The sequence below is a fragment of the Antennarius striatus genome, chromosome 9 (assembly GCF_040054535.1).
Source record: "Antennarius striatus isolate MH-2024 chromosome 9, ASM4005453v1, whole genome shotgun sequence".
Lineage (NCBI taxonomy): Eukaryota > Metazoa > Chordata > Actinopteri > Lophiiformes > Antennariidae > Antennarius > Antennarius striatus.
Genome location: NC_090784.1, coordinates 22,669,533 through 22,691,371, shown reverse-complemented (window position 1 = coordinate 22,691,371; position 21,839 = coordinate 22,669,533). Strand labels below are relative to the sequence as shown.

Sequence of the window (21,839 nt, the reverse complement as noted above, 5' to 3'; positions counted from 1 at the left end):
TTTATAAATCCTGTCCCTCAAATAAAAGCACAAATTTTCTTGACTTGTCTTCCGACATCACAGAACATGCAATATAATTTTATTTTCAGAATGTGCAACAAAGAAAAAGGTTAACTGACAATTACCTTAGCCTTTGCCACGTATTTTTTTAAAAAGTAATTTATTATTTGCTGTTTAATAAATTAGGAAAAACTTACATTTGTGAATGAATGAAAAGGATTACCAAATTTAGTTGAAAGATATGCAGTTCAAACCTAAAATCGGAACAAAATGTTCCCTCGATTCCTACTCGGAACACTTTCTCCCGGACAACAAACCGGAATCAACAAACAACACTAGAGCCGTTAGCATTAGCTTGTACAGTTACGTCGTTATGTAATTTGTTTTGCAGCTACTTACTCCCGGAAACAAAAATGTCATCGGCTGACAATTTGGGAGGGTTTGTGAAACAGCGACGAACAACTGAAAATGAAAAAATGTTTGTAGGCATTAAAGGAACCGTTAACTACGAAGAAGAGGCCGATTGTAATGGTGGACTGCTGGACACCGCCCGGAAACCCGTGATTCAGTCACACAGGATAGGTACAGACAACCTGGTTGTAATGAATAACAAACAGATAAATATGTCTGAAATAATTCATATTGTTTAAAATTTTGGGGCGGCGGTGGCACATTGGTAGAGCTGGTCGTCCAATGTTCAAAGGTCGGCGGTTCGATTCCCGCTCCTGCCCAAAAACACCCGGAGTGTGAGCAGACAGTGGGAGGTGTCAGCTCACCTCCGGAGCACCCTTGAGCAGGGTCCCGTCCCCCTCACTAGCTGCTCATTTGGGGCGCGCCAAGCAGGAGCTGCCCGCCACTCTACCTCCCATTGCATGCTTACAAGCCCCCCTATGTGTGTTCGTGTGTATTACAGGGACCTGTGCACACTAATATGCATGCGTGTCATTGACTAACATACTAGAGTGTGCATTCATAATTTCCCTTCGGGGATTATAAAAAATAATCTGCGACTGATTTTCTCGCATGTCTCTGTTTATGTCATAGAATTAATTTGTAGTCACAGTAGCGTGATACTCATTTTGTTTTCCTCCAGATGGTCCACAGCATCATTTCTATAGGGAGGAGGAGGAGGTTCCTGCTGACCAGCAGCTCTGGGACCAGGAGGTGAAGTCCAGTGTGGACCAAGAGGAACCAGAGGTTCTACACCTGAAAGAGGAACCAGAGGTTCTACACCTGAAAGAGGAACCAGAGGAACTCCACAGCAGTCAGGAGGGAGAGCAGTTTGTCCTGAAGCAGGAGACTGATGCTGTCACATTGACTCTTACTCATGAAGAAAATGACCACAGTGAAGATCAGACTCTGTACATGAAAGCTGAAGATGGTGCAGCACAGACAGAGTCTGTTGACAACCTGCCGGTTATCAGCTCTGTGGTGGGAGCAGCAAACATTGACCTGCTGATCTCTAACAGCTCTCATGTATCCATCAGCCATGATGAGAGAGGAGAAACAAGCAGAAAAGGTGTTGAGATTGAGTCTCAGTTTCAGTCCCAGAGAACAGGTAACACCAGTAAGAAGCCATATGTTTGTAAAACATGTAAGAGGGGTTACACAAGACGCGAGATCTTGAAATTTCACATGAGAATCCACACAGGTGAGAAACCTTACAGGTGTGAAACATGTGGGAAAGTCTTTACATGGAAAAATGCATTAACAAATCACATGATAGTCCACACTGGAGAGAAGCCTTACAGGTGTGAAACATGTGGGAAAGACTTTAGATGGAAACATGCGTTAACAAACCACATGATAGTCCACACTGGAGAGAAGCCTTTCAGGTGTGAAACATGTGGGAAAGACTTTAGATGGAAACGAGCATTAATAGAACACATGAGAGTCCACACTGGAGAGAAGCCTTTCAGGTGTGAAACATGTGGGAAATACTTCAGATGGAAACATGCATTAACAGAACACATGACACTCCACACTGAAGAGAAGTCTAACAGGTGCGAAACATGTGAGAAACATTTCAGTGATAGTATTTATTTGAAAATGCACATGAGAGTCCACACTGAAGAGACACCTTACAGGTGTGACACATGTGGGAAATGTTTCAACCAGAGTGGGAGTTTGATAAATCACATGAGAATCCACACAGGGGAGAAGCCTTACAGGTGTGAAACATGTGGCAAAAGTTTCACCCAGAGTGGGAGTTTGATGAATCACATGAGAATCCACACAGGGGAGAAGCCTTACAGGTGTGAAACATGTGAGGAACATTTTAAATGGCATTTTCAGTTGAAAGCCCACATGAAATTACACCCAGGAAAAAAGGCTCACAGCTGTCAAACATGTGGGAAAGATTTTAGTTCCAAGGTTATGTTGACAGCACACATGAAAGTCCATGTAGGTGAGAACCCTTACAGTTGTCAAACATGTGGCAAATGTTTCAGCATGAAAAAATCCTGGTCTGACCACATGAGAATCCACACAGGGGAGAAGCCTTACTGTTGTAAAACATGTGGGAAAGACTTTAGATGGAAACATGCATTAACAGAACACATGAGAATCCACACAGGGGAGAAGCCTTACAGGTGTGAAACATGTAGCAAATGTTTCACCCAGAATGCGAGTTTGGTACGTCATATGAGAATCCACACTGGAGACAAGCCTTACAGGTGTGAAACATGTGAGAAACATTTCAGAGATAGTATTTGTTTGAAAGAGCACATGAGAGTCCACACTAGAGAGAAACCTTACAGGTGTGAAACATGTGGGAAAGACTTTGGATGGAAACATGCATTAACAAAGCACATGAAAGTCCATTCAAATGAAAACCCTTAGGTGTGGGAAAAATTAAGGAATGACTGGATGGAAATTGTATTAACAGAACACATGTGAGTCCAAGTGAGAAGCCTTATAGTCGTGAAACGTGGGAAATGTTTCACAGCCAAAAGATCCTGGTCTGACCACATGAGAATCCACACGGAAGAAGTCTTACAGGTGTGACACGTGTCACAAACATTTTTTTATTGCATTTTCAGTTGTTGTTTTTTAATTTAAATTTTTTTTATTCGGACATGTTAATATAACAGACTTCACACCTTCATCACATTTACAATATCAACAACAACATCCGAAAAAAGACTGATGGGTAGAAGCCAATCGGCTCTTGAAATTCCCGTCCCCCAGAATCAACAAGCATCTCTCTCTTTACTATATGTTGTCAACAAACTCAGACATTAAATGTTTTCAACCAGTTCATCCATCGAATTTTGACACATTCATACTCTTATCCACTTCCACATATTAGCCTTTGTCCCAGATGTAACCTAGAGCATAACCAAGTTTTCATTCTTCCTAGGAACAATAAGGTTTGTTGACATCATAGATAGTCAAAACAAGAAGTTCTCCACAAGTCTTCTCCACAAGAATAAAATGATCATATTAACCTCTCTAAGTAGACAGACTGTTTATCCAAGAATTAACCAGTTTGTCACAGACACATTAACAGTCGCACATGCTATTGTCAAAAGATATCAACCTGCTCTTTAAAGTCTCAAACTAAAGTTATCCCTCCAGGCCGAAATCCATGTTTGTTTGTTTTGTTCATTAATCCATGTTTCTGACGTTGATGTTGTTGAATGGTTTTTCAACTGTTCCATGTAATACTTGACATGTACAAAATTGGTGTAGAGCTCCCACTATTGAAGCGATGCTGTTGTACAGATCTTTGGTGTAGTAACAAGTCTTGTCCGTCTTTATTGCTTGTATTTCACCAACTCCTTTGCACTCCTTATCATCATTGTTTTCATCTGCTCCAGGGAAAGCCTCTTTGTTTTGTTTGGGATCCTGCAGTTGTTTGTCCAGGTGTTGTCAATCAGCCCATTCTTCTTCAGTTGTCGAGCTTTTTTAACAATATCAGCATTCTTTTTAGTGAAATTCTTATGAATGTAGACATTTTTTCCTGAGAGTTCAAAGCCTTGTTTCAGAAGAGCAATTTTGTGTTTACGATTCTGGAATTTGTCAACACTGCAGGTGGTCTCCTACCTCAAGATGGTAATTGAGAACATGTCTCAATCTGGTCCGAATCTATAGTTATCTCCAGATCCCTCAGTGCTCCATAGTCTCGGTGTCAGCACTGTGCTCAGTTCCTTCTCCCCTGGCCAGAGCATGTGCGTAATTCCTCGGCTTGATTTTTATGCTAGTGTTGATCACAAAATCTATACAAATGCTGTGTCCCAAATCATCCATTCTTTGTTGTCTCTGTTCTAAGACAACAATTTTTCGGTCTTTTTCATCTGTTTTCTGCATTTTCTTCATTTCGTCTTTCATTTCTTCCATGGCGTCAAGCACAGGTTTTAGCTTTTCTTCCACCTTTTATCAGTCACTCCTTATCAAACTCACTCTTCAACTTATCAAAGTCGCTCTTTAACTCGCTCTTTAACTCTTTCATAGAAGAGACCATCCCGTCTAGAGTATCCTTACTATTTGTTTTCATACTCCTCCGATTTTCCTCTTTGTAGAGAGGAAAATGACAAGAGCTTTCAAGAGTGGACAGCTCACATGAAATTACACAGGGGAGAAGGCTCACAGCTGCCAAACGTGGCAAAGATGTTAGTTCTAAGAATATGTTGACAGACATACGAGAGTCCATACAGGTGGGAAGTAAAATGTGAACATGTGGAGAACCTTTCACTTGTGATTTTAGAAGTAATGCGTTCTTTGTCCAGAAGTTTATACTTAGTTTTGTCTTCAGGGGATAGGTACAGATAACCCAATTGTAATAAATAAACAGATAAATTTGACTGTCAAGTAATTAACATTGTTGGAAAATGAACTGTGATTTCCTCGGATGTCTGCGTTTGTGTCATAGTTTGGGGCGGCAGGAGCCCATCCCCACTTAGTCTTGGCCTGGGGACCGGAAGTCGCCGGTTCAAGACCCGTGTGGATCCAAACATTGGAACATGAGCTGGCAGTCGGGAGGTGTCAGCTCGCCCTCTGAGCACTGCCGAGGTGCCCTTGAGCAAGGCACACACACACACACAAAAGCTGCCCAAATGAGGTGCACGAGAACGGAGCTGCCCATCACTCTACCTCCCATCGTGTATACTTTGCATAACTGCAGGACCCTTGTATGTGTTTCATGGGTCTGTGCACACAGTGAAAAAGTTACAATTTCCCCACGGAGATAAATAAAGTCTACTTCTTAGTATTAGTTTGTAGTCACAGTAGCGTGATACTCCTTTTGTTGTTCCTCCAGATCGCCCACAGTATCATGTCTGTAAGGAGGAGGAGGTGGAGGTTCCTGCTGACCAGCAGCTCTGGAACCAGGAGGTGAAGTCCAGTGTGGACCAAGAGGAACCAGAGGTTCTACATCTGAAAGAGGAACCAGAAGAACTCTACACCAGTCAGGAGGGAGACCAACTTGTACTGAAGCAGGACACTGATGACATTATGTTGACTCCTACTCATGAACAAAATGACTACAGTGAAGATCAGACTCTGTACATGAAAGCTGAAGATGGTGCAGCACAGACAGAGTCTGTTTTCAACCTGCCGACAGCAGCAAACGTTGACCTGCTGATGTCTAACAGGTCTCATGTATCCGTCAGCCATGATGAGAGAAGAGAAACAAGCAGAATAGATGCTGAGGTTGAGTCTCAGTTTCAGTCCCAGGGAACAAGTAACATCAGTAAGAACCCGTATGCTTGTAATATTTGTGAGAGAGGTTACACAAGACAAAAGATGTTGAAAGTCCAAATGGAAATCCCTACAAAAGAAAAGGGGCACCGTTGTAAAAGATGTGATAAAGATTTTAGGTTTAACAGTGAGTTGTTAGTACACAAAAGAATCCACACAGAAGAAGAGCCTTACATTTGTAAAATATGTGGCAAATGTTTCACCTGGAATGGGAATTTGGTACGTCACATGAAAATCCACACAGGGGAGAAGCCTTACAGGTGTGAAACATGTGGCAAATGTTTCACCTGCAATGTGGGTTTGGTACGTCACATGAGAATCCACACAGGGGAGAAACCTTACCGATGTGAAACATGTGGCAAATGTTTCACTGAGAATGGGGATTTGGTAGTTCACATGAGAATCCACACAGGGGAGAAGCCTTACAGTTGTAAAACATGTGACAAATGTTTCACCCGGAATGGGAATTTGGTACGTCACATGAGAATCCATACAGGGGAGAAGCCTTACAGGTGTGAAACATGTGGCAAGTGTTTCACTGAGAATGGGGATTTGGTACGTCACATGAGAAATCATGCAGGTGAGAAGCCTTACAGCTGTGAAACATGTGGCAAATGTTTCAGAGATGGTATTTCTTTGACAGTGCACATGAGAGTCCACACTGGAGAGAAGCCTTACACATGTGAAACATGTGGGAAAGACTTTGGATGGAAAAGTGCATTGACAAAACACATGAGAGTCCATGCAGGTGGGAAGTAAAATGTAAACGTTTGGAGAACCTTTCACTCGTGATTTGAGGAGAAATAATGTGTTCGTTATCCAAAAGGTAATATTTTGTTTTGTCTCCAGGAGCCTATTATGCAGAAATATTTATGATCATGGTGTTTATTATTTAATGATTTTGAATAAAGAGACTGAAATTGACTTTGTTTTCTGACAGCAGAGAAATTATTGAAAGTCATATTCAACCAGAAAAACATGTTTTTCCGAAGGACTCGTTAAACTTTCTTACAATAAGATTTCCTTCTCTCTTTTTTTTTCATCGGTCAAACGCGAATTTTATCATTTAGACCAAATCTGTATCTTAAGAATTGTCATACCTTTATAGAAAACTCATTAATTCAACTCTTGCCTCATTGTCAAAAAATGTTTCCCATCAGAACTGCTGCCACCAGGTTTCATTTAAAGTAGAAAAACGTTGATTGCAGCCCTTTTTCGTGTGTTCGTTCGTCCGTCTGTTAGTTAGTCCACCAAATATCTTCGCAACAGTTGCAGTTCCTCTTTTCCTTTTGGCTTTTCCCTTCAGGGTTCACCACAGCGAATCAGTTACCTCTATCTAACCCTGTCTACTGCATCCTCTGCTTTGAGGTGAGTTGTCCTTCTCAAACTACACGCTTTGATGTCAACTGTATCTGACAACGACCCAGAGTTCTGTTGAATACAGTACCACGCACTTGGAGCTACTGTATCGTCTCAAGATTCATCTGTCGACCCTGACCATCAAACACACGCTCCACAGATCCAGTTAGAAGAAATCCGCTTGAATCCATACTGGACTTCACCTCCTGGTTCCAAAGCTGCTGGTCAGCAGGAATCTCTGCCTCCTCCAACGTAAAGACATGAAGCTCTGAGTGGTCTGTAAAGATAGAAAAGGTTGTGTTTCAAGTGATGGAATTTGATGATAATATTCCTTTTATCTAATCAGAATCCCTTTAACTTTCTATTGTATTGATAAAAACAGTAATATAAACTCTCAAATATCATGTCATCATCTGAAAGTGTTCGGGTGTTTTTCCAGAATTCCGCTTTATTTAAAGTTTTTAAAAAGTAGAAGTGGAATGTTGTAATGACATAGAATCAACAGTGGAACTCAATTACAATGTTTCTAACACCTGAATGTGTCCTTTATTATTTAGTCTTATTTGTGTTAAAAGACCGGGTCGATCAGGTGTATTTCTTCCAGTTAGTAATCAGTTCTCCACACCGGTGTCAGCATGATGGTTTCTCGTGTGTATTTATCCTCACGGCGCACTATTTAATCTCAATCTGATTTATCCAGAGGACTCAATTCTTGCTATTTGTTGATAATTCTGATCTAAATGCTAAATTCAAGCTTTGGTTTGGACTCTCTCTCTCTGATGATCAAATTAAAGACTATATTTCATCTTTAAAAGGGGGTTCCAGGTGATAAATAGCAAATAATAGATCCTGTCTCATGTTTGTCGAAAGTTCATTGTAATACACAAAACCAATACAGCTACCGCTGACGGTACTTCCGTTTTTGACTTCCTTTTGGTGTCCCGCAATTAAAGTTCCGACAGGGAATGTAACGTCAATTTCTTTATTAGTTAAATCAAACCTGGTTATTCATAAATCCAATCCTTCACATAAAAGCACAAATTTTCTCGACCTGTTGTTCGACATCGTACAACACGAAATATCTCTTTATTTTCAGAATGAGTGACAAAGAAAAAGGTTAACTGACAATTACTTTAGTCTTTGCCGCTTTTTTTAACGTGATGTATTATCTGCTGTTTAATAACATGAAAATTTAGATTTGCAGATGAATGAGAAAGATTATCAAATTTAAAAGGTACTGTATACAGTTGTACCCTAAAAACGGAACAAAACATTTTCTTGATTCCTAGTCGGAACATTTTCTCCCGGACAACAAACCGGAATCAACAAACCAGAGTCGTTAGCGTTATCATGTAAACTTCAGTCGTTATATACAGTACTGTAATTTGTTTCGCAGCAATTTAGTCCCGAGAACAAAAATGTCTTCGGCTAAAAATTTGGGAGGTGTTGTGAAAAAGCGAAGAACAATTGAAAATGAAAGAATGTTTGTAGGCATTAAAGGAACTGTTAACTACGAAGAAGAGGCCGATTGTAATGGTGGACTGCTGGACACCGCCTGGAAACCCGTGATTCGGTTACACCAGATAGGTACAGACAACCTGATTGTAATGAATAACATAAATTGGAAATAATTCATATTGTTCGAATATAAGCTGCCACTGTTTTCTTTGCATGTCTCCGTTTTGTCATAGTATTAATTTGTGGTCACGATAGCGTGATGCTCTTTTGGCTCAGCGGTAGAGCGAACGTCTTCCAACCAGACATTGGCGGTTCGATTCCCACTTCCGCCAGACATCCGACAAATGAGTGTGAGCTGACTGTGGGAGGTGTCATCTCACCTCCCGGCCACTGCCGAGGCACCCTTGAGCAAGTCCCCTTACTCTATTGGGGCCCTACCAGAAGTGGCTGCCCTTCACTCTGCCTCGATATGTACTGTTGTGCTGTCTTTACTAACTGTGTGCTCGAAGGCCCCTTGTTTGTTGTGTGATTCAGGGGCGTGCACAAATATATCCAGTATATAACACAAAAAAGTCATGTTTAGAGTGAAAAAAGTAATTTCTCAGTTTAATAAAGTTGATCTTCTTCTTGTCCCTCTAGATGGCCTACAGCATCATGTCTGTAAGGAGGAGGAGATGGATGTTCCTGCTGACCAGCAGCTGTGGAACCAGGAGATGAAGTCCAGTATAAAGCAAGAGGAACCAGAGGTTCTACACCTGAAAGAGGAACCAGAGGTTCTACACCTGAAAGAGGAACCAGAGGAACTCCACAGCAATCAGGAGGGAGAGCAGCTTGAACTAAAGCAGGAGACTGATGCTGATATGTCGACTCCTACTCATGAGGAAAATGACCACAGTGAAGATCAGACTCTGTACATGAAAGCTGGAGATGGTGCAGCACAGACAGAGTCTGTTGTCAACCTACTCGTTATCAGCTCTGTGGAGGGAGCAGCAAACATTGACCTGCTGATCTTTAACAGCTCTCATTTATCCGTCAGCCATGATGAGAGAGGAGAAACAAGCAGAAACGATGTTGAGATTGAGTCTCAGTTTCGGTCCCAGGGAACAGGTAACACCAGGAAGAAGCCATATTTTTGCACAACATGTAAGAGGGGTTACACAAAACCTGTGTAAGATCTTGAAAGTCCACTTGAGAATCCACACAGGGGAGAGGCCTCACAGGTGTGACACATGAGGCAAGTGTTTCATCCAGAATGGGATTTTGATAAATCGCATGAGAATCCACACAGGTGAGAAGCTTTACAGGTGTGAAACATGTGAGAAAGACTTTAGACGGAAACATTTACAGAACACATGAGAGTCCGTTCAAGTGAGATTCCTTATAGTTTTAAACATGTAGCAAGTGTTTCACCCAGAATGGGATTTTGATAAATCACATGAGGATCCACACAAGGGAGAAGCCTTACAGGTGTGAAGCATGTCAGGAATATTTTAAATGGCATTTTCAGTTGAAAGTCCACAAGAAATAACACACAGGAGAACAGGCTCACAGCTGTCACACAATTGGGTAAAGATTTTAGTTCTAAGCGTATGTTGACAGCACACAGGAGAGTCTATGGAGATGACAACCCTTACATTTGTCAAACATGGTAAATGTTTCACCCAGCATTGGAGTTTGATAAATCACACGAGAATCCACACAGGTGAGAAGCCTTACATTTTTGAAACATGTGGGAAAGTCTTTAGATGGAAAGGTGTATTGACAGAACAGTTGAAAGTCCATTCAAGTGAGTCGCCTTGTAGTTGTGAAACATGTCGGAAAGTTTACCAGCCAAAGGATCCTGGTCCAAGGCTAACAGTACTTCTGTTTTTGAATTCCGCTTGGTGTCCTTCAGTTAACGTTCCAACAAGGAATGCAAACTCAATTTCTTCTTTATTCAAGTTAAACCTGGATATTCATTAATTCATCCCTCAAATACAAACAGATTTTCCCGACCTGTCGTCCGACATCAAACAATGTACAATATGTCTTTATATTCAGAATGTCTGGGGGAAAAAGCTAAAACTGTCAAATACTTTAATATCTACCTTCAATTTCTGTAAAAATGATTTACTATCTAATGTTTAATAACGTGAGACTACTTAGAGTGGTAAGTGAAGACCAATTTTAATTTAAATATAAACTACCCGAAAGCAGTACAAAAAAGTTCCCTCGATTCCTAATTGAAACTTTTTCTCCCAGATAACAAACCCGAATCAACAAACAAAACTCAAGCCGCTAGCATTAGCTTGTAGAGTTAAGTCGTTATATCATTTGTTTCGCAGCTAAATAGTTCACAGAACAAAAATGTTTTGATTTAAGATTTGAGTGGATTTGTAAAAAAGCTAAAAAGGAAAAAAATATTTGTAGGCGTTAAAGGAACTGTTAGATAGATATACTTTATTTATCCCAAACTGGGAAATTTAGACGTCACAGTAGCAGAACAGAGTGTTTTAACTACGAAGAAGAGGAAACCCGTGCTTCTGTTACACAGGATAGGGACACACAACCTGATTGTAATTAATAACAAACGGATAAATTTCAATGATTAACATTGTTGGAAAATAAACTGCGACTGAGCCCTTGCATGTCTCTGTTTGTGTCATAGTATCCGTTTCTAGTCACAGTACGTGAAACTCCTTTTGTTGTTCCTCCAGATGGCCCACAGCATCATGTCTTTGGGGTGGAGGTTCCTGCTGACCAGAAGGTCTGGAACCAGGAGGTGAAGTCCAGTGTGGACCAAGAGGAACCAGAGATTCTACATCTGAAAGAGGAACCAGAGGTTCTACACCTGAAAGAGGAACCAGAGGTTCTACACCTGAAAGAGGAACCAGAAGAACTCCACAGCAGTCAGGAGGGAGAGCAGCTTGTCCTGAAGCAGGAGACTGATGCTGTCACATTGACTCCTACTCATGAGGAAAATGACCTCAGTGAAGATCAGACTCTGTACATGAAAGCTGAAGATGGTGCAGCACAGACAGAGTCTGTTGACAACCTGCCAGTCATAAGTTCTGTGGTGGGAGCAGCAAACATTGACCTGCTGATCTCTAACAGCTCTCATGTATCCGTCAGCCATGAGGAGAGAGGAGAAACAAGCAGAAAAGATGTTGAGATTGAGTCTCAGTCCCATGGAACAAATAACACCAGTAAGAAGCCATATGTCTGCACAATATGTAAAAGAAGTTACACAAGATGCCAGAGCTTGAAAGTCCACATGAAAATCCACACAAGAGAGAAGCTTCACAGGTGTAAAACATGCGGGAAAGATTTTAAGTTCAACTGTGAGTTGATACGACACACAATAATCCACACTGATGAGAAGCCCTATGGTTGTAAAACATGTGGGAAATGTTTCACATGGAAAACAACCATGACAGAACACATGAGAATCCACACAGGTGAGAAGCCTTACAGGTGTGAAACATGTGGCAAATGTTTCAATCGGAAAACAACCATGACAGAACACACGAGAATCCACACAGGTGAGAAGCCTTACAGGTGTGAAACATGTGACAAATATTTCAGAGATAGTATTTCTTTGAAAGTGCACATGAGAGTCCACACTGGAGAGACACCTAACAGGTGTGAAATTTGTGGTAAGGACTTTAGATGGAAACATGCATTAACAGAACACATGAGAGTCCACACTGGAGAGAAGCCTTACAGGTGTGAAACATGTGGCAAATGTTTCATCCAGAATGGAATTTTGATGAATCACATGAGAATCCACACAGGTGAGAAGCTTTACAGGTGTGAAACATGTGGGAAAGACTTTAGATGGAAACATGTATTAGCAAACCACATGATAGTCCACACTGGAGAGAAGCCTTACAGGTGTGAAACATGTGGGAAAGCCTTTAGGTGGAAAAATGCATTAACAAAACACATGAAAGTCCACACTGGAGAGAAGCCTTACAGGTGTGAAACATGTGACAAGTGTTTCACCCAGAATAGGAGTTTGATAAATCACATGAGAATCCACACAGAAGAGAAGCCTTATAGGTGTGAAACATGTGACAAATATTTCACCCAGAGTAGGAGTTTGATAAACCACATGAGAATCCACACAGGGGAGAAGCCTTACAGGTGTGAAACATGTCAGGGACCTTTTAAATCACATTGTCAATTGAAAGCTCACATGAAATTACACACAGGAGAGAAGGCTCACAACTGTCAAACATGTGGCAAGGATTTTAGTTGTGAGCGTATGTTGAAAGCACACATGAGAGTCCATACAGGTGTGAAGTAAGATGTAAACGTGTGGAGAACCTTTCAGGTACAGTCGTGATTTTAGAAGTACTAATGCATTCTAGACACTTCTATGAACTTGTGTGTCAAAGGTGTCCTATATTCTGTGTTGAGTGAATACCTTGTGTTGTACAGGGGAATAAAGCTGATACAGAGGAGTAAAGCTGATGAACCATACAATGAAGTTATGGGAAAGAGTAGTTGGGCAGAAGTGAGCATTTGTGAGCAGCAGTATGGTTTCATGCCAAAAAAGAGTACTACAGAAGCAGTATTTGCTTTGAGGATGTTGATGGAGAAGTACAGAGAAGGCCAGAGGGAGCTGCATTGTGTTTTTGTAGATCTGGAGAAAGCGTATGACAGGGTGTCCAGAGAGGAACTGTGGTATTGTATGAGGAAGTCTGGAGTGGCAGAGAAGTATGTTAGAATGGTGCAGGACATGTATGAGGACTGTAAGACAGTGGTGAGGTGTGCTGTAGGTGTGACAGAGGAGTTCAAGGTGGAGGTGGGACTGTATCAGGGATCAGCTCTGAGCCCCTTCTTGTTCGCTATGGTGATGGACAGGCTGACAGACGAGGTTAGACAGGAATCTCCATGGACTATGATGTTTACAGATGACATCGTGATCTGTAGTGAGAGCAGGGAACAGGTGGAGGAGAAGCTAGAGAGGTGGAGGTTTGTCCTGGAAAGGAGAGGAATGAAGGTTAGCCGCAGTAAGACAGAGTACATGTGTGTGAATGAGAGGGACCCAAGTGGAAGAGTGAGGCTACAGGGAGAAGAGGTCAAGAAGGTGGAGGATTTTAAGTACTTTGGCTCAACAGTCCAGAGCAATGGAGAGTGTGGAAAAGAGGTGAAGAAGCGTGTACAGGCAGGATGGAATGGATGGAGGAAGGTGTCAGGTGTGATGTGTGATAGAAGAGTTTCAGCTAAAATGAAAGGAAAGGTGTACAAAACTGTGGTGAGACCAGCGATGTTGTTTGGTCTAGAGACAGTGTCACTGAGGAAAAGACAGGAGACAGAGCTGGAGGTAGCAGAGATGAAGATGCTGAGGTTCTCTCTGGGAGTGACCAGGAAGGATAGGATCAGGAATGAGTCCATCAGAGGGACAGCACATGTTAGAGGTTCTGGAGATAAAGTCAGAGAGGCCAGACTGAGATGGTTTGGACATGTCCAGAGGAGAGATAGTGAATATATTGGTAGAAGGATGCTGAGTTTTGAACTGCCAGACAGAAACATGTGGGAAAGATTTGAAGTTCAACTGTGAGTTGATACGACACACAATAATCCACACTGATGAGAAGCCTTATGGTTGTAAAACGTGGGGAATGTTTCAAATGCAAAACTAACTTGACACATCACATGAGAGTCGACACTGGAGAGAAGCCGTACAGGTGTGACACATGTGGGAAAGACTTTAGAAGGAAACATGCATTGAGAAGACACATGGACTGAATGCACGATTCAAAACAACAATGTACCAAAGTCAAATAATTAAAATGTTATATGTAATGTATGAATCTGGTTGATGATGTGTTGTAATGAGAGACATGTTTTCAATTTAGGGGATGGGAATTTCACAAGCTGATGGCTTCTACCTGTCAACTCTTTTTTTTTTTTTCTTACGGATGTTATTGTTGATGTTCAAAAACTGATGAAAGTGAAGTCTGCCGTAATAACATGTCTGGAAAGAAAAAAAAATAAACTGACTAAACATTGGAGTCCACTCAAGTGAGAAGCCTTATAGTTGTTAATTTGTGGCAAATCTTTCCCATTCAATTTCAGCATGATTAACCACATGAGAATCCACACAGGTGAGAAGTCTTACAGGTGTGAAACATGTGAGGAATATTTTAAATGGCATTTTCAGTGGAATGCCCACATGAAGTTACACGCAGGAGAGAAGGCTCACAGCTCTCAAACGTGTGGCAAAGATTTTAGTTGTAAGCGTGTATTGACAGCACACGTGAGGGTCCATGCAGGTGGGAAGTAAAATGCAAAACGTGTGGAGAACCTTTCAGGTACACTCGTGATTTGAGAAGGAATAACGCGTTCTTTGTCCAAGCTTGTTAGTTTTTTCTTGAGGAGCCTATTATGCAGAAATATTTGTAATGATGATGGTGTTGATTTAATTAATGATTTTGAATAAAGAGATTAAAATTTACTTTTTTTAGAGGAAGACCAAAGAGGAGGTTTATGGATGTAGTGAAAGAGGACATGAAGGTAGTTGGTGTGAGAGAAGAGGATGCAGAAGACAGGGTTAGATGGGGGCAATTGATTCGCTGTGGCGACCCCATGAAGGGGAAACACCGGAAGTAAAAGAAGAAGAAGACTTTTGCTCACAGTAAAGCGGAAGTGCGTCATTATCATCTTCCTTTCCTCCGACGGCCGAAAGGAACCTTAACTTCCAAAGTTCAAAAGTCCGACAAAACGTCGGGGTTCTTACAGAAATTCAGACGTTTAATGCAACTAACATTCGATATATTCATCTATAAAAGACAATGCAAGATACTGACCCTAAGCACACGAGTAAAATAAACAATATCACCAGATGCAGCGGAACAAAAGTGTGCCGTCACTTGCTTGTCGGAAGTTCAACTGTGGGACTCTACCGGAAGTTAGCAAAATGCGTGACGACAACAAAGTAAGTCGAAATTGATGCTGGATTTTTATTTTTTTTTATTTTACCACCCAACGGGTTCTACAAATGAAAATGTCTGCAGCTGATTATTTGAAAGAGTTTGCGAAAAAAGCAAAAACAGCCGCTGATGGAGGAAAACGTGGGGCTGCAAAACAAATGAAGTACGAAGAAGGAAGAGATGGTCAGCCCGGACCGCTGCGCCCCGAGTTACAGTTACACGGACTAGGTACAGTATTAAAAGCTTAACTTAATTTACATAAATATATCATTTAATGTCTAAATAATTCATATATGTGTCGGTGTAAACTAGGGCAGTCACTTTAACGCGTTAATTAGATTAATCAATTACGCTGCAAATTAACGCGCTATAAAAACAATACGCAATTAATCCTGAGTGGGAAGTCAAATTTCAAATTTGGCCCATTGGGGGACCCGTAGGCTGCGGTGTTACGTCACTTCGTACCTGCACCACGAGCCAAAAGCAGCGTGACTGACGACCAAGATGGACGCGACACAGGAGAGCGAGGCAAGCCCTCTGGGACCTTTGGGCGGAAAGTTTATTTATAAAAAGAACAAAGACGGGACTATCAACAAAAACAAAGTGATTTGTACCTTTTGTGAAAAAGAATTTTCATATCACCGAAGCAGTTCCAGTCTGACTTATCACTTAAATGCGAAACATTTCCGGACAAGTTCCACTTCTGCAGCTGCTAGTGCGACCGTGAGCTCAGTCCGCCAACCCACGCTTGCGAAGTTTGGTAAACGAATGAGCAAAGCCACGACAGACAAACTAACTAACTCAATCGCGAAGTGGGTTGCTGCTGATTGCCGGCCAATTTCAATCGTGGAAGACGAGGGCCTAAAGGAGGCGTTTCAGATAGCGTCATCTGACTCTAATTTCCAGCTACCGTCTAGAACTACGGTGTTGAATAGAATTCACCAGCTGTACAGTGATGAGAGGACCGCGAAAGAAGAGTTGTTGGCAGGGGCCTGCCATGTCGCCCTAACGGGTGATCACTGGACAACGGTAAGCAATCATAACTACCTGGGAGTCACGGCACACCTCATCGATGTAGGGTGGAAACTCAAGTCCTTTGCATTAACTGCGAGCGAAACCGTGACCCGTCATTATGTCGATGCATGCGCCGAGCAGTTTGATGCTGTGACAAAGGAATGGGAGATAGAAAACAAAGTGACAACGATAGGAACCGACAGTGCAAGAAACATGGTGGCAGCAGCACGTCAGCTGCCTTTCGAGCACATCCCATGTGCTGCACACATACTGCAAAGAACCATCACAGTCTGCCTTGAGGACGGCAGCTTTGACACCGCCCTGGCAAAGTGCCGCAAAATAGTCGGGCACTTCAAGCATAGCCCTACCAGTATGGAAGAACTGCACCTGCAGCAGACCGCCCTCAGACAAGCCAGAGAGCCCCTGGTTCAGGATGTATCCACAAGGTGAGACTGTTTACTATCTGTTGGGGTAATTGATTCTGGATAGTTTTCTTGCTCCTGGTGTGTGTGTGTGAGGGTGTGCATGTTTGGTTCAGTGCAACTTCTGTATGTACAGCATGCTGCTCAGAACTTACAGCCCCCCCTTGCAGAACTAATGCAGTTTTTGTTTTATATTATTGAAAGATGGAATTCGACGCTCTCTATGATCTCACGGTACCTGAGGAACCACGAGGCTGTGAGCGCCACTTTGGCCACACAGAAGCACAAACTGGCCACACTGACCGACCCAGAGTGTGACCGACTGCAGAAGCTGGAGGTCGTTCTTGAACCCTGCAGGTATGTCCCTCTCTCTGGCACGCACACTCCCTTGCTCACACATACACACACACAAACCTCCCTTCGCCTCACCTCTCCCTCCCACCCTCCCATACACCACTGTCTCTCATTCACTCACACACACAAACACACACGTCAGTAATGATGTGAGAACATCATTGCCATATTCTTGTCCCACTGCAGATATGTGACAGAGCTGCTTGGAGGTCAGAGCTATGCGTCATGCTCTGTATTGCTCCCTGCACTCTGCCATCTCAACCGGGTCATGGATGCCACTGATGAGGATCCGGCCTACATGATAAAGTTCAAGACCACCTTTAAAAAGGAAATGGACTCACGCATGGCCAACATCAACAACAGATGGCTGAAGGTGGCTACAGCCCTCGACCCGCGATTCAAGGACTTGAAGAGCATACACAGGAAAGAGAGGGATGAGGTATGTGTGTGACTGAGAAGACCAGTGTTTTGCGGGTGCTTTGGTTAGAAAGTCCTATGGAACAAAATAATATTCCCTCTTTTAAGGTGTGGACCTGGATTGAGGAGATACTGCGAGGATCAGAAGCAGGACCTGCTGCCCCTCAACCCACAGAGGACGAGCCAGCAGCCAAGAAGAGCCTCCTCCTGCTGTCTTCAGACTCTGACTCGGACACGGAGGAGGAGCAGGGGCCTCTAGCCCGCTACAAAGCTGAGCCGTGCATTGGAATGCATGAGTGTCCACTGGAGTGGTGGGCAGCTCACGCAGGAGCTTATGAACAGTTGTCCTCCCTTGCGCGCAAATACCTGGCTACCCCTGCCACGTCTGTGCCATGTGAGAGAGTCTTTTCACTCGCAGGTAACATCATTCAGAAGAAGAGGGCGGTCTTACACTCAGATGATGTAAACAAGCTTGTTTGTCTGAGCAACTGGCTCAAGGACACATAGAGTTGTCTGTTGTCAGTTATTTATTTTATTTAACTGTATTTGTATTGCATTTTTGAGAAATGCACCTGGCGTAATTGGTTTGCTGATGTGCTTGGCCTTTTTTCTTTTGAATTTCATTTATAAAGCACACTGAACCAATAAAAATGTGGATTTCAAATCTTCTCTTCTTGGTGTATTCTATTGATTAGTCATGCACTACAGTTTTGTAATGTCCTAGAATTTAAATTCTTTATTTGGGGGCCTTTAGCAGGTATGAGATTAAAATGCGATTAATTAAATACAGGATTTGTAATTAATCTAATTTTTTTAATCGCCTGACAGCACCAGTGTAAACTGACTAATTTCCAACCCACGTTTCTGTCATCAAAGTAGCGTGATACTCCTTTTGTTGTCCCTCCAGATCTCCCACAACAACATGTATGGAGGAAGGAGGAGGTGGAGGTTCCTTCTGACCAGCAGCTCTGGAACCAGGAGGTGAAGTCCAGTGTGGACCAAGAGGAACAAGAGGTTCTACACCTGAAAGAGGAACCAGAGGAACTCCACAGCAGTCAGGAGGTAGAGCAGCTTGAACTAAAGCAGGAGACTGATCCTGTTACATTGACTCCTAATCATGAGGAAAATGACCACAGTGAAGATCAGACTCTGTACATGAAAGCTGAAGATGGTGCAGCACAGACAGAGTCTGTTGTCAACCTGCCAGTTATCAGCTCGGTGGTGGGAGCAACAGACATTGACCTGCTGATCTCTAACAGCTCTCATGTATCCGTCAGCCCTGAGGAGAGAGGAGAAACAAGCAGAAAAGATGTTCAGTTTAAGCCAAGATTTCAGTCACATTGCAGAAAGAGCAGAGGTACTACTCCAAACGTCTGCACAATATGTGGGAAGGTTTTCACAAAGGATGCATGGTTGAAAGTTCACATGCAGCAAGACTTTTTTACCACGTGTCACACAGCCGAGAATGCAGCAGCTCTGGCCAGCTTTGTGGTATCCTACAAAATTGCTAAAAATATCAAGTCTTTCTCAGACGGGGAATTTATCCAGCAGTGTTTGGTGGACTCTGCAGCGCTATTATGCCCTGAGAAAAAAGGAACTTTTGAGAGCGTGCTCCTCTCTGGACGAGCCACAACCAGTAAGATCGAGGACATTGCGAGGAACTTGGAGCTTCAATTACGAAGTGAAGCAGATAAATTTGACTTCTTTTCCTTGGCTTTAGCTGAGAGCTGCGATGTCGGCAACACAGCCCAGTTACTCATGTTTGTCCGCGGTATAACGAAGGACTTTAAGGTAATGGAGAATCTGGTGGCAATGCCGATGACAAGGAGTGAAGTGTTCCCAGAGGTAAACGCATCCCTGGACAACTTGGGACTGAGATGGGACAGACTGGTCGGTGTAACAACGGATTTTTCTCCAAATCTGACCGAGGCAAATGTTGGACTTTTGAAACAGATGCAAGACAAAATGAGTGAAATTAATCCAGATGTGAAATTGGTATTTTTACATTTTATTATACACCAGAATGTTCTGTGTAAGTCAGTGCTAAACATAAACCATGTGATTGATGTCGTAAGTGAAGTAGTTAAGTTTATCAGGGTGTGGGCACTGAACCACAGACCGTTTGTTTCACTTTTGGAGGAGCATGAGAAGGAAACTGGGGGCAGAGACAATCACATGAATGTCAGGTCGCTCAGCCTGGGCTGCGTGCTTAAAAGATTTTGGGATCTCAAAGCAGAGATTCGAGAGTTTTGTGAGAAGAAAGGCAAAATCATTCCAGAGCTTTCAGATGGGGCCTGGGTGACGGACCTCGCGTTTGCTGTAGATGTGACGGCTCTGATGAGTGAACTTAATGCTAAACTGCAACGCAGGGGCGCTTTTGTCCATGAAACGTACAGCCTGGTGACGGCTTTCATGAGAAAGATGCAGCTTCTCTCCAGGCAGCTGGACAGCAACACTCTCACTCACTTGCCAACTCTGAAGGAGGCCATGCCTTCAGCCGATCGTCTCCGCTGGTACTCCTCGGCGTTGGGAGCGCTGCATGATGAGTTTTCAAGACGATTTGAAGACTTCAAAAGAATTGAGGGTGAAATGCAGATGGTTTTTTCTCCCTTTACCTGCAGTGTGGACAAAGCACCTAGTGATGTTCAGCTGGAGCTCAAAATCCTGCAGTCTGATTTGATGCTGGCGGAACACTTTAAGTCAGCATCAGTGTTGGATTTTTTCTCCGCTCTTAAGGAGGAGGTCTTTCCACACATGAAGAGGCACGCTCAGAAGATGCTGGTTCTGTTTGGATCGACTTACACGTGTGAACAAACATTCTCAGTGATGAAGTTTCACAAATCCAGGTACGGTTCCTCTCTCACTGATGATCAACTGTCGGCTGTCCTTCGTATAACCACCTCAGACATGCAGCCCAACTTTGATGCACTAGTTTAAACTAGAGTCAATGTTTCTCTCTGAACAATGAAATAAAAATCTGAAACAGTCAAGTAGGGAGACCACAAGTAAACTAAAGTAGTGTGTAAAGCTGATTAAATGCTGTTCTTTCATATTTTGTTCAACAAAATTACATCTGTTCACTTTTATGTGTTAGAATTTTTTGATGGATTGATGTGCTAACCTCACTTTTTCAATCCTTCATCATAACTTTTACTTAGATTTTCAACCACGGTGTGACGGGGGGTTTTTCCCCAAAATTTTCAGATTTTCATTTAGCTCCTCATGTGTGAGACTTACTGGTTAACGTGCCAAACCTTTAGCTGTTAATTCTACAGTTCAAGACACAAAATTGATGTAATGTGGAATAACAAAAAATGTGTGTAGTTATGATTTAGATTAAATAGTGGTGTCATGTGTGGGAGTTGTTGTCACTTGTGTAAAACCTACTTGCATGCAAGTTTGTCTACAAGAAAAAAAAAGATATTTTGGTTAAAGGTTCTCTCCTTTATGACCGAATGTCTTTGGATCTGATCCCCTAAATTCAGTAAAATGTTTGCTTCACAGTTAGTCCATAGTAGTAGTTGTCAAAGCGATAAATGTAATGTCATTAGTTGTGTTTCTCTGAATGCTTATTTAGTTACAATCTCTGAATTCCACTGCTTAACAAGGACAGTTTCAATTCTTCAAGACAAATTTTGGAAAAAAAAATGACATAAGATTGTGGAATCTTGTCAACATATTTGTCTGACTTTACATCATTGTTCTGTCCAATTAGATCTGGATCTGATCTTTTTTGCTCCGTGTATTCAATTTCCCACTTGTGTGTGTGATGATCCGAGTAACCCTCTGTTACCTGATAAGTTAACAGAGGGTTAACTGTCTGACACGCACAATGAACTATAAACACTATAAACATTTTAACTCCACTTATGCTCATTTATGCCTTTTCTTATTTGTATGTTTTCATTGCACAATTTCATCTGTGTTGTATGTCGTGCATATATGGTACGCTTGACATTAAAGCTGACTTTGACTTTATGGTGTGTCCACCTTTTATGTTATAGCTTGAATGGTGTTGGTGCTGCCTTCTGTGTGATTATTGTGCTGTGTGAAGTGTAACGGAGATGTCAATTTCCCTGACGGAACATCATTAAGTGATTAATAAAGTTACCTACTAATACTACTGTCCTACTACTCTCTGAACAGACTACACCTGTACCAGTGTAGGTCGGTATTCTCTCACCACTAGATGGCG

At 42.3% G+C, this 21,839-nt stretch overlaps 3 protein-coding genes across 3 annotated transcripts; all 3 read left to right on the top strand.

Moving 5' to 3' along the window:
- The first annotated feature begins 329 nt into the window (after positions 1-329).
- On the top strand, positions 330-12,808 carry LOC137601499 (zinc finger protein 721-like). Its single transcript, XM_068323703.1, has 7 exons — positions 330-582; positions 1,094-1,558; positions 5,261-6,448; positions 7,007-7,068; positions 8,403-8,646; positions 9,157-9,624; positions 11,214-12,808. The coding sequence occupies exons 1-7, from the start codon at positions 414-416 to the stop codon at positions 12,803-12,805; spliced, it is 4,188 nt and encodes a 1,395-aa protein (XP_068179804.1). The 5' UTR covers positions 330-413; the 3' UTR covers positions 12,806-12,808.
- LOC137601064 (zinc finger protein 502-like) lies at positions 1,621-2,859 on the top strand. Its single transcript, XM_068323067.1, has 3 exons — positions 1,621-1,919; positions 2,088-2,255; positions 2,424-2,859. The coding sequence occupies exons 1-3, from the start codon at positions 1,636-1,638 to the stop codon at positions 2,839-2,841; spliced, it is 870 nt and encodes a 289-aa protein (XP_068179168.1). The 5' UTR covers positions 1,621-1,635; the 3' UTR covers positions 2,842-2,859.
- Positions 12,809-15,427: 2,619 nt separating the features above from the next.
- Positions 15,428-21,738, top strand: LOC137600988 (uncharacterized). Its single transcript, XM_068322939.1, has 6 exons — positions 15,428-15,665; positions 15,878-16,897; positions 17,078-17,230; positions 17,414-17,666; positions 17,753-18,062; positions 18,552-21,738. Exons 2-6 carry the CDS (start codon positions 15,942-15,944, stop codon positions 20,579-20,581), a joined length of 3,702 nt encoding a protein of 1,233 aa, XP_068179040.1. The 5' UTR covers positions 15,428-15,665; positions 15,878-15,941; the 3' UTR covers positions 20,582-21,738.
- Positions 21,739-21,839: the final 101 nt, after the last annotated feature.

Coding starts and splice junctions, on each gene's coding strand:
- LOC137601499 (XM_068323703.1), top strand. CDS start 414: ATGTCATCGGCTGACAATTTGGGAGGGTTTGTGAAACAGCGACGAACA. Junction 1,559..5,260: donor GTTTCAGTCCCAGAGAACAG/GTAACACCAGTA, acceptor TTGTTCCTCCAG/ATCGCCCACAGTATCATGTC. Junction 6,449..7,006: donor ACACATGAGAGTCCATGCAG/GTGGGAAGTAAA, acceptor TTTTCCCTTCAG/GGTTCACCACAGCGAATCAG.
- LOC137601064 (XM_068323067.1), top strand. CDS start 1,636: ATGAGAATCCACACAGGTGAGAAACCTTACAGGTGTGAAACATGTGGG. Junction 1,920..2,087: donor ACTGGAGAGAAGCCTTTCAG/GTGTGAAACATG, acceptor GACACCTTACAG/GTGTGACACATGTGGGAAAT. Junction 2,256..2,423: donor ACAGGGGAGAAGCCTTACAG/GTGTGAAACATG, acceptor GAACCCTTACAG/TTGTCAAACATGTGGCAAAT.
- LOC137600988 (XM_068322939.1), top strand. CDS start 15,942: ATGGACGCGACACAGGAGAGCGAGGCAAGCCCTCTGGGACCTTTGGGC. Junction 17,667..17,752: donor ACAGGAAAGAGAGGGATGAG/GTATGTGTGTGA, acceptor CCCTCTTTTAAG/GTGTGGACCTGGATTGAGGA. Junction 18,063..18,551: donor GAGAGTCTTTTCACTCGCAG/GTAACATCATTC, acceptor TTGTCCCTCCAG/ATCTCCCACAACAACATGTA.